Source organism: Seriola dumerili, unplaced genomic scaffold (assembly GCF_002260705.1).
Source record: "Seriola dumerili isolate Sdu_G_001 unplaced genomic scaffold, Sdu_1.0 BDQW01000025.1, whole genome shotgun sequence".
Taxonomy (NCBI): domain Eukaryota; kingdom Metazoa; phylum Chordata; class Actinopteri; order Carangiformes; family Carangidae; genus Seriola; species Seriola dumerili.
Window position 1 is genome coordinate 3,008,111 of NW_019174280.1, and position 12,652 is coordinate 3,020,762.

Here is a 12,652-nt window from a genome sequence, read left to right on the forward strand (position 1 = left end):
TGAACAGAAGTGAACCATTACTAGTGTTATTAGTTATACCTAGGGCTGGACTGTAATAATAACGTTCTCCATTATTGATAAATGTGTGCATATCATTTTCTCAATCAATCAATTGTTGAATTTATCAAAAATATCAGAAAATAGTAAAAGTAGTAAAAAAAATGTCCATCCCAGTAATTTACATCTTCAACTGTCCTTAATTTATCCAACCAACAGTCCAAAAAAGATATTAAGTGTAAAATGACATAAAAACAGTGAAAAGTGGGAGATCTTAATATTTGAGAGGCATTTTCTGTTATCATTTTAGCATAAACAAAATCACTTAACACGATTGACCGATTATCAAAATAATTGTGTAAATAATTATTTTTCATTTGATCCACTGATTAATTAATGATTGTTTCTAGTTTCACCTGTGTTTCTCCAAGCTGTGAAAAAGTTTATCAGTCTGCACATTGCTTAAAAATGAATATATTTGCAACATAGTTCAGCAAAACTCTTTCATGTAAATCACTTATTCAAGGTAACCAGCTTCCACATTAAAGTAAAAGAAAATAATAAATAAACATACGAACATTGTTGTGGGACAGTACAGATAAAAGGTGACAGTGGCTGACTTTTTCATTCAATGATCAGTTGTAATTTGCTTTTATTTTTTGATGAGCTCATAAGAAAGGGTGTAACTACTAACACTGATTATAGATCTGTTCCATTCATGTGCATTTTGGAGCACAGGAGCACCTGAAGGGAACGCAGCCATTATTAATGATAGTTAAACCTGTGTTCAACAAGTCAATCTGTCCAGTGGATAAGGCCTGTCATGTATCGACAGAACAGAGTCCATAAACCGCAGATTAACAGTAAAAACTGTAATATTTAGGTTATGAAAAGTTGGATAAATCGCTGTGATGTTGTGTAAAACAAATCCGTCAAGATGTAGAATCCTTGCAACGATACAATAAATAATAAAAAACATAAAAAAATTGCAAAAAAAATAAGAAGCAGCAAACAGGTTACCACAACACGCGGGCATCCCATATGGGTCAGTCTCTGCATTGTATCATATCAAACATAAACTGGGAGGTTTATACATGAGACGCTACTGAGGCTTCAAGTCCATGACAAAGTAAATTTAGTACACCCTATAACCTAACACAAGTGCTGTTGTTATTTTCATGATATTTTAACCAATTTGTAAGAAAGAACAACCTGGTGTCTCTCTGATCTGGTCTATGAGATTATTAATCACAACGACAACTTTTTTTCACAGAGCGTTACAATCAGTGGCTGCTACACACGTTTTGACAAGCAATGGCAATTACAAAGCATTTGCTAACTATACGCCGACTTAGTTAGCAGCTTAGAGCTGAGTTAGATATTGTGTCTTCAAAGCTGTTAAAAGCATTCAATGTAACCAGAACACACAGAGGTTTAAGGGGTTGAGACTTTACTTTAACATTTATAAACCGAATATAAACATTTAATAAATGCTTTATACAGGATTCCCCACCTCACTTCTGAAACATCCAATTCAAGGATTATTCAAGGGCTTTCCATGCAGATTTCCTCAAAATTCAAGGTTGCGTTCAACGACATGGGTCGAGGTTAATTACTGTTAGAAAACTAAAAATGTGTACTAATGTAGAATTAACAGCTTCACAGAATTTCACAGAAAAATGAGAGAGAGGCTTGAAGTGTGTCATCACGTCTCAACTGTGCTGTGTTTACAGTGATGGCAGACTCTTGCACAGAATATATACATTAAGCACTTTCAATAACCCCATGTCTATTAAATGTCCATTTTCAAAAACTTTCAAGATTGTTTTTTTTTTTAAAATCTCAATTCATAAACTGTCGAGTATTATCAAGCACCTGTGAAACCGTTCTTATAACACACTATCATGTAGTTATAAGGGTTTTTTTTATAGTGTTTATTAATGTAACAATAATCATTAACGACACCTGTATTTTACTATGTTACTTTTACTATTGGTGTTCAGTATCCTTTTAACACACCAGTGCCCACTCTATGGGTGTCCAGTAGGAGTTACAGTTGTTAACAAACACATTAACACATCTACACTATAATAACTACATCATAGTGTGTTTTAAAACCACTTTTTATAACTGTTTATATGGTTCATGATCAAAGCTAAATGGGGAGCTTAGTTTAGTGGTATTAGTTTTTAAATATTAATGATGCAATAAGACAGGCGTGACGGCTGTTATTGCTGTAGAAAACTACTAAAGTGGAATTAGAGAAAGATTTGTCAATGAGATAAAAAACAGAAGAAAATAGTAACAGAGAAAAGAAATGTAACACTTAAAAACATCGGACTGTGCTTCCCTCCGTCACTCTTCTTGTTGTCAAGTATGAATCATTGTCCGTCCCTTTCAATGAGTGTTGCCTGAGAAAATACTATTTTTACTGCACAGCCGCCAGTAGCAGCAGCCCGCAGCAGCAGCCGCAAGCCGTAACACACTGATAATTCTTACAAAAAGCTTTAAGCTTGAGCAAAGAAAAGAAAACTTCACCACACTATTTGTTAGAGACGATATATTACATTAAACTCTGTAAATGTCCTATTAGAACAGCAGTCCTCACATCAAGCTTTATGATAGAGACTCGTCTTTAAAAGAAAAGTGAGGTTCATGTCTTTGGCAAAATTAGATCATTAGTGATTGGACATGTAGCAGATTGATCCAATTGAAAACTTTGAAGTACATCGTTTTCGCTGTTAAACCTATTGATAAAAACTGAGAGCATTGCTCTAGTTAATTTTTCCCAGCTGAGTTTTTTCCAACACTGATATATTATACAACATCTGGCTTAGGAAGGATAAAGAAGAAAAAGATTTTAAGGCTTCTCCAGTAAACTGACGGTAACGCTCATTCAAACGTTGTCGACATCGACTCCGAAGCTTCACAGCTGCAGCTTTAGCAACAAAAAACACATTACTGGCAACATCATTAACATTATAATCAGACATTTTTTTTCTCAATAGGTAGCTTCTGAGCCTGCAGTGGAATTAATTACAACTCTGAAGCTGATCAGAGGTCAGTGTGTGTTGTGTGTGAAACAGAATAGCGATAAAGCCAATAAATATCCAGCATCCTGCAAGAGAGGTAACACTTTGAACTTGTGACCCCTGATTAAACTTTAGCTGTAAACATGAATGCAGAATGGCACAAATGGAATTCTTCACTAAGCTCCTCACTGAACTGAAATGAACTCTCTTGAACAGGAAGCAGTTCGTACAGCATCACCTCAGCGGTCAGCGGGCGTGCGGGCAGATCCAGAGCAGTGAGGGATGAAGGAGGTTACCAGATAAGTGCTTTTTGTAACGACCCTCCGTGTCCCGATCGCTCCTCTCTCAGAAGTCCATCCCTTCATCACTTTCGCACCAGTCTGACGGTAGCGTCGGTGCCAAAGTAACGATCTCCAAAATTACCTTTGGATGAGAGAGGTGAGAAGAAAACTGCAGCAGGTGAAAGGAGAAACGATACAGACAGGTTCATAGTTTTTTTTTAATGTGTCCTATTACACAAGATCCAGACCTGCAAACTCAAGTGGGTGTAGAGAAAATTTCATTTTATATATTATTGATTTTATATAGGTTAACTCTATGCAACAATATTGGGATTGATTGTAAAAAAAAAAAAATTATTATCATGTGATGTGAAACCTACTTTATTTTACTTTTAGTAATTGTGCTATGGTGCTGATTGTCTGTTATGAACTTTGCCTGATGAAGGTCTGAGGACTGAACACGTGAATAAAGTGAGCACAGGTAATGGACAGAGTGCAGGATTCTTCTGTTCTTTCCAAAGTGAAGGATTTGGAGACATTTCAGTGGGCATTTACCTGCTGACTTAATAACTCGACTGTTCATTCGCTTCTGGTTCGCCTCTGGGAACTGTATCATGATTTCAAGTGTTCGTTATCATTGCTTACCCATGTGCATCCCTCTGTGGTGTGTTTGATGTACGCTGGGACTGTCTGCATTTGACTTGTATGCTTATATTCTTAATATTTCGGTTGCCTGCGTTAGCCTATTTTCTCATGTTTATGCCTGTATTTTTCTATTTTTGTCTCTCAATGTAAAGCACATTGAGTTTATGTGTAATAAAATGTGCTATATATATATATAAAAAGAAAAATGTGGAGGCACAGCGTTTTCAGTTACTGGATATTTGGAGTTGAAAACATGTTTGATCAGGATCCCTTACATTTCTTTTTCAGAGAATTGTCACTATGATGTGTAACTGAATGAGGCACTACAGTCAAAAAACAAATAAACCTTACCATTACCTAGTGTGACAAACTAGGTAATGGTTTCATACAGTGGGGTTCAAACGTCTGAGACTACTTTCCCAGTATCTTTTGTCCCCATAACCTGATCTAGCACTGAGTGCTGAAGTCACAGATCCAGGTCTAATCTGATCACGCATCTTAATGCCTTTAGAATACATTAGATGCAGCACTTCTGGCCACATTTCAGTCACTAAAGTCACAGCAGTGTTTTTTATTCAGTACATTCAGTTTTACTGAGCAAAGCAGCTGCTCTGACATCACCACAGCAGCACACTGGGCAGTTTTCACCCACAGAGCAGAGCAGCAGCAGGTTTTCTTCCCTCTGTGATTTAGTGTTGATTTACACTTGGAAAAACCTCCACTGATGGATCCATACATCACCTTTTGTTACGCTCTTTCACCGCTGCCAATAAATGTTAAAGGTAATTCATTAAACCTCTGCAGTGGCTGGCTCTGCTGAACACAACTGAGCTGTTGAGACTCTTCTCTGAGGACTCTGAGACCTGTTCAGGTCTTAAAACCAGAGCTGCTCTCTACTGGGACACCACACCCTGGAGAAAGCTCCACTTATGTCTGTTCTTTCTGCCACAGTCCTTAGATTTCTCAGGGGACTTTTCTGTAGTTTTATCTGTGTATTTGTTTATAACTTGCATTTAAAATTCTGTACAGCATTTTATAAGTTTCTCTTGGAAAAAAAAACAAACTAAATTCTCCCAGAGGAAGAATGGAGGCAAATCCACCTGTGTGAAACAACAAACTCAGGGAGAAGAGAGGAAAAACGTTCTCACCAATGCCTGGTATGATGTGGAACTGGTCGTTGACCTCCTTGTCCACCGCTGTTGTGATGATGCGGACTTTAGGGAACGCATAGGCCACGGAGTGACGCCCATCTCTGCCATGAGCAGCACAAACAGGAAGATCTTATCCTCCCGCTACGTCATGGTCCTTCACAGAGGAAAATGAAGAGAGAAGAGAGAGAGAGAGAGAGAGAGAATTAAAATGTCTAATGCATACTCCTGAACTGAAGTCCAGAATTATCTCCCCTTAATTATCATAAGGTTAAGAAACTGAGTGTTTTATGAATGACAGCTGAGGAGCTTTGTAGACGGACCAGCAGCACTCTGACAGCCATGAGAGACAGCAGCTCCGGTGGACACGGTGCTGTCCATCAGGATGACGTAGTCCTCACTGATGTCTTTTGGGCAACCGAAGGTAGTGAAGCTGGAGGACGGAGACAAGACAGGAAATAAAATAACAAATGTGCAGATATTCTGATATTCACTAAAAGCTAAAATCATTAAATCACTGGAAGAATAATCTAAAATTATAATATCATTATTATCAATTATTACGAATATACCTGGAAAACGTCTTGTATAGCTACGCTTTGTCAGCATGTCAAAGTATTTATGAGCTAAAGGAGAAAAAAAAACTTAACATAAAATACAATAAAAAACAAAAAGCAGAACAATGTCTGTGTGAGAGACAGAATTAAATTTGGAAATCTAAACACTACAACTGAGATAAATGACATCACACACCAACATTATCTGATGAAATTGTACAAACAACATCAACACAAGTAAGAAGCTGAGAAACTGAGAAAATGCTGCATTCACTGTCCTGGATGATTAAACAGTTTTTTCAGGTTGAAAGCTCGGAAGCGTTGGTGCTTAACTGAATCCTGTTTATATTTCTGCCAAACCACATTTAATCCGTGAAAAAGGCTGTACTGTTGTCTGGTTTTACACTCCGAAAACCCTAAAAGCCTGATTTCATTTTTCAGTGATGAAGGGCTTGGCTGCAGCTTTGTGGACACTTGTTATTGAACTTTAAAAGTCATCACGCTTCAAAAAACGTTGGCTGAAATCATTTTACTTTGTGATGGATGGCACATTACCTTCGAACTTCACACAACACGTGAGAGAGAAAAATGTTTGAAATTCTCAAACCTCTGGTTCTCCGGTGTCGTGGTTGGTCTGGATCAGGATCTTTCCCAGTCTGATGTCTTTACACACGGCCATCAGAGCCTGCTCCATGGTCTCTCCCGCTCTCAGGATCGACACACCCGTGATCTACACAAACACAGGTGAGGGAAAACTGAGCAGCAGCTCTCATCAGGATCTGAGAACACTAACAGGACAGAGTGAACACTGACAAAGTGACCTCATATATCTGCATGAAAACATCAACACATCCCTCAACATTTTTCCGGCAGCTCAAAGACCTAAAGTCTTCACATATGTTGCTAAAAATTTATTCTCATAAATCTTCACAAACTTTATGAAATTCACTTTTTCTGTAGCAACTACCGTCACAGAAGAAAGCCTGCTAAGAGCAAAGGAGGGTCTTAACTGCGACGCGTTCGTGCAGATCCACGGCTCAGTCCAGATGAGTCTTACACAGATTCTGACCAGCAAATGTTGTATTTAAATAAAATCCCGCCACACAAATAAACAGGTAAATAATGTGAAACCACTCCAAATTGACCATAGGTATGAATGTGAGAGTGAATGGTTGTTTGTCTCTGTGTGCCCTGTGATGGACTGTGCGACCTGTCCAGGGTGTACCCTGCCTCTCGCCCTAAAGGATGCTGGGATAGGCTCCAGCCCCCCCGCGAAACCCTACTAGAGGATAAGCGGTAGAAAATGGATGGATGGATGGATAACGTGAAACCACACCCATGTGTCCACTCTCGGGAGTGATAACCAAAATAAACGTGTGCAGTCTAAATAAATAATAAATAAGTATTTTGGCTCTTACAGAGTCAACTGGACTTTACAGCGGAGGTGTAACAATGTGCAGAGTTTCTAAACCAAAATAGTGTCATGTAATTTTCTAGCTCTGATTAATGGTTAAAAACGTTATAATAGCGGAAACTATTTCATCTTTTATCATGAGAATCACAGGGTAATCAATAGGAATACAGTGTTAACGTTACAAAATAATGTAATGTACACTTGTATGTATTTGATTGGCCAGTAGAACACCTAACACTTGTCTTGCTGGAGCCTCCTCTGACTGTACTGACACACGGGCTCCATTTAAATGAATCAGAGAGCTGTGATTTGTAATGGAGGGCTGAACATGGCCTGAGACGTGCAGTGGGGGCTTGGTGAATGTGCGCCGACAGGCTCCAACTGTAGAATAAAAGCTGACTTACTCGTTTCCCGCTCAGCCTCTTGCCTTCATAGACGCCGCCCTGAGGCGTCTCCACGGATACAGGCTGAAGAGAGACGGAGAGAAAAACTGAAAATAGCATCTTTCACTATTTAAGAGTATTTAAGAGTAAACTTTATTGTCCCCAAAGGGAAATCTGTCTTGGGCACAGCGCTACAATCTGTTGCTTCACATGAAATAGGATTAAAAAAAAATAAAAAATCACAGAAACACAAACAATTTGACACAAAGCTAGACAGCTGCTTCACACAAAACATCCCAAAAACATGAAGCATCTAGCTATACATTTCACACTGACATCACAACACAACATCACAATCACATGAAAACAAATAAAAGTGCAAAAAAGTGCTGAGTGCTAAAGAGCCCGTGTATTTCTGTTTACTGGTTTAGTATTCGAGTTCAGCAGCTTGATGGAGGCTTTCACCGGTTAACAGGAGGTTTAGAGGAGGGCACTGACTGATGCTGGGTCGTCTAAAAGGTTACACTAAGACAATAAAAGCTCCTGTTATTATTTTCTGGGAAGCGGACAGACACTGTTTACTTCAACCTTCGAATGTGACTGGAAGCAGGAGGTCAGTTAATAATCTCCAGACTCTCGCACAAACACAAAAACTCACCTTGAGAGGGAGGAAGGAGAGAGCATGTTCGATCAGGAGCCTCATTAATCTCTTGGAGTAGAAGATAAACTCGTCTCGGTTAGTCTCCTTGTTCCTACACACACACACACACACACACAGACACACACACGGCAGGAGCAAAGAGGACGACAATTCAGCGCGTCTGGTAAGAAAATGGAAAGACATTGGCCGACACTCATGAGTAAAAGTCAGGACATCTCAAGCTCTGCTACTTTGATTGTAACTATTCTTTTTTTTTTTTTATTACGTCTCTTTTCAAGTTTTCAGCAGTTTAAAGAAGACGAAACGTGTGTGTGAAAGTGTGTTCTGACCTGATGATGGTGTGCATGCCGCGGACCTGCGGTGTGCTCTCCATCACGCTGAGGGTTTTGGGTAACGGTTGACCCTGATGAGCCGAGGCCAGAACTATTCTGTGGCGAACACACACACACACACACACACACACACATTCATACACACACAGTGAGTGTCACGCTGACATCAGGGATGACAAAGTAACACTGAGAGAAGTTTTTACAAAGATTTTCTTGATCAAACACTGTCCTGTTTAGTTTATTAGCCAATAAATTCATTTAATGATTTAATGTCTAATTTTGCTGCCTTTTAGTCACAAGACTTTCTGTAATGATATTAAATATTTTGAGCACTGAAGTGATCAGTTGGAATTATTGCCTGTCAATATGTGGTATCTTAACATCTGATTATTTGGCTAAAATTCATTGCTGAAAATCATCTCGATGATCATGAGACACTGACATCACTGATGAAAACATTTTAGTTTCAGCAACTTTCTAATACATGATGTCCAACTACAACTACTGAAAAGGAAGAGACACTCTACTGCCTTCATGTAATCATTCTATAGAAAAATGACCAAGTAATGAATTCATTTTAGCTGATATCAATTATTTTTTAATGGCCAAATCCTGGCAGAAGATATCAGCCACATATCCTGGTACTAATTAAAATGATTTGACCCTATCAAGCATTATCCAATTATCATGTTAAGCCGTGACCCAATCAGCACCAGGCCACTGTGACTCAGTAAACAGCTTCTACTCTACAACATCAGGAGGTGAGATCGCAGATTGAGAAGAATTGTTGTTTCATTAATTATTATGTTTAAATTAACACCACAACTAGCTACTGCAGCACATACACTATATCACATCTGGCACACATGCTGGCTACCTGCTGGAGAAAAGCAGATGTTTGTTGTCTAAGTGCACAGGGCTGATTTCACAAAGATAAAAGTTTGATTCTGGCTAAATTTCATCAGCTGCACAAACTGTCTCTGGAACAATCTGACTGACACAGTTCTTGAAATTCTTCCCCTGCTCATTGTTTGCTCTATAATATGATATAAAAAAAAAAACTGAACCATTTCTTCCTGTCGGTTTTGTCAGCAGGTGGCACTGACACATAAAATTAACACAAAGATAACCAGGGGAGGTTCAGTGGCCAAATCTTTAACATAAAAAAACATGGGTCTTTATCAATGTGAGAGTCTTACTCACATCACATAGACAAGTCTAACAGAGTATCTTTGTGCAACTGGCCCCAGATGTGAGATGGTGTTAGACAAGCATAAAAATAAAAGCAAACACGTCTCTGTTTAGGTGGATAAGTGAAGGTGGGAACATCCAGTAGAAGCAGCCAAAGGTGTTGGTACTCATATATATATATATATATATATATATATATATATATATACACACACACACATATATAGCTTCAATGCAGATTCACCTAATGCTAAAAACTATAATGATATTTCTGGGGCTCATAACTTAACACATAACTCAGAACTCCAACTTTGTTGACAATAAATATGACAGCAAAAGGCTGATGAGCATGAATAGTGCTGGAATAATTTGTTTTCAGTCATTTATTCTGTGGAGTTTTACCTTTTTAACCAGCCATTTCTCCTAGGATGCTTTAGTGCATTCAAATTTGAACACGTTTTATATCTCGTCAAAGCAGCTGTTAGCTCTATTCAAGTGGACTCAACTGAGCAGATCCAATATTTTAACAGACGCACATACAATTGACTGACTTCATACGGGGCCTAAACTTTTGCATGAGCCACAATCACTGTTCATTTTTTTTTTCTGTTTTTTCACTCCATGAAAGAAAAAGTAGCAGTGCATCAACGTTTGAAGAAAGGCTCCTTTCTAATGTCTGTTTGCTGCAGAGTTTTATATTAGTGATAAAATGGCCCAGGTAGTTATTTCAGAGCCAGTAAGAGCTGCTAAATTCATATGAGGTTTCACTGTATCTTTTACACATTAAATGACCTGAAGCACTTTTCATGAAGTAGATTACTTGTTTGCCGATGTGCGTTTTTCATTTCTATGAATAATTAAGGCAGATATTGTGTTTTCACAATGAAATGGAATATTTTGTACTGTGGTGCATAAATCAACAATCACTCAGAAACAAAGAGGATTCATGTCTACATTGTAACCAAAGCATGTCAACAGGTCGGCCCTTCTACTGCCTCTCATGCCTCGTCTCTCAGAGATAATCATGATGGCTTATTTATGATATAATTATATATATACTATATATATATATACACAACACACACACACACATGCATGGTGTGGTGTGTGTGTATGTATATTTAACTTATTCTTTATACCAAATGATAATTCCAGGAATATGCTGCAGAAGAGTTTATTGACATAATACTGCAACAGCCAGCTGGGCTTTCTGTATCATTACTGCTGGGAAAGATTCTCAACAGTGTGGAGCCTTCACGCTTCAGCCAAAAGGAAAAACAAGAAATGCAGGGTAACTCCATAAATTAGAAAATTGTGGCACATACACTTTCAAAAAACACATGCATTCAATGTTAGAGAGCAATGAACCAAGATGACCAACCAGACTTCTGTGCTGCTTTGGTTGCTGCATGCTCTTGCCAAATGAGTTTTAATGCTTTTCTGCCATAACAAGCTCATGTGTCTTGATTTTGGTGATAAAAGGCAAGCAAAACCATAGCAAACAAGCATGTTGAATTAACGGCTATTGAAGGCATTCATTCAGTTCAAAAGACACAGCAAAATGCCAGAAGTGCATAAAAAACCACAACAAAACTGTGTTATTTATAAATTTCTAAACTAAAAGGAGGATGCAACAGGGGGAGCCTCACATATCCCAGCGGAGCTTCCTCTGAAGAAGGTGACAGATATTTTGGTGAAATAAAGTGAATTAAAAGTGAGGAGTGGACAGAGAAAGAGAAAATACAGGAAGAAACAATAGACACAAGACAAGAGAAAAAAAAAAAAAAAAACAGAGAAGAGAAAGAACAGTATTAGAGCAGTGAAACAGCTCCACTACATCACTGCTGAGCAACGCTGGACAAAGTACGTCTGTAGCTCAGAGCTGAGCAGCAGCTCAGGCCAATTTATTCTCATGAGTCGGGTCACTGTCACCCAGGGCTAAGAATATCAGTCGTTCTTCTGTGCTGCTCAGTAAGATACAGCCTCTATTGCTGCAAACCTCATTAAACAACTTCCACTTAGAGACTAGAAATCAACATCTAAAATGATAATTAAATAATTATCTGAGAAATATAGTTTTGTCTTTGTTCATTTTACCCAAAGCCTGTGAGAATTGTATTCAGCGTGTCATATCTGTCTATTACAGAGGACACGACACTACACTGGTAATATTTTAGGTATCTATTCATTCTCATGGGACTTATGTAGAAGACGCACAGCCACAACTAAAATGCAGCCAAGCAAAGAAAAACTGCAGAGTGGGAGCTTCTGGTCTGTTACATTAACTCATGAGAATGAATAGATACCTAAATATTACCAGTGTAGTGTCGTGTCCTCTGTAATAGACAGATATGACACGCTGAATAACAATTCTCACAGGCTTTTGGGTAAAATGCAGCAAAGACAACACTATATTTCCTCAGAATATATTACTTTAATTATCATTTTAGATTTGATTTCTAGTCTACTAAGTGGAGAGTTGTTTAAATGAGGTTTGCAGCAAATAGAGGCTGTATCTACTGAGCAGGCACATGAGAACGACTGAATATTCCTTAGCCTGTGACAGTGACCCGACTCATGAGATAAATTGGCCTGAGATGCTGCTCGCTCTGCGCTACAGATAATTTGTTCCAGCGTTGCCTACAGCAAGTGATGTAGTGGAGCTGTTTCACTGCTCTAATACTGTTTCTTTTCTTCTCTGTTTTTTTTTTTTTTTCTCTTGTCTTGTGTTATTGTTTCTTCCTGTATTTCTCTTTCTCTGTCCACTCCTCACTTTTAATCACTTTATTTTCACCAAAAATCTGTCACCTTCTTACAGAGGAAGCTCCGCTGGATTATGTTGAGCTCCCCTTGTGGCATCCTTCCTTTTAGTTTTAGAAATTTAAAATCACAGTTTTTGTGGGTTTTTATGCACTCTGGCTTTTGCTGTGTCTTTTGAACTGAATGCGAATGCCTTCATACGCCGTTAAGTCAACATGGCTTGTTTGCTATTTTTGCTGCCTTTATCACCG

At 38.4% G+C, this 12,652-nt stretch overlaps 1 protein-coding gene across 1 annotated transcript in view; it reads right to left on the bottom strand.

The window, feature by feature from the left end:
• Nucleotides 1-12,652, bottom strand: part of LOC111240407 (uridine-cytidine kinase-like 1) — a 37,973-nt gene that overhangs the window by 4,403 nt on the left and 20,918 nt on the right. The window contains exons 9-12 of the mRNA XM_022770409.1: nt 8,448-8,546; nt 8,116-8,209; nt 7,479-7,541; nt 6,268-6,390 (exon numbers count right to left, since the gene is read on the bottom strand). Of these exons, the coding sequence (XP_022626130.1) occupies nt 6,268-6,390; nt 7,479-7,541; nt 8,116-8,209; nt 8,448-8,546 (379 nt within the window). The remainder of the gene's footprint in view (nt 1-6,267; nt 6,391-7,478; nt 7,542-8,115; nt 8,210-8,447; nt 8,547-12,652) is intronic.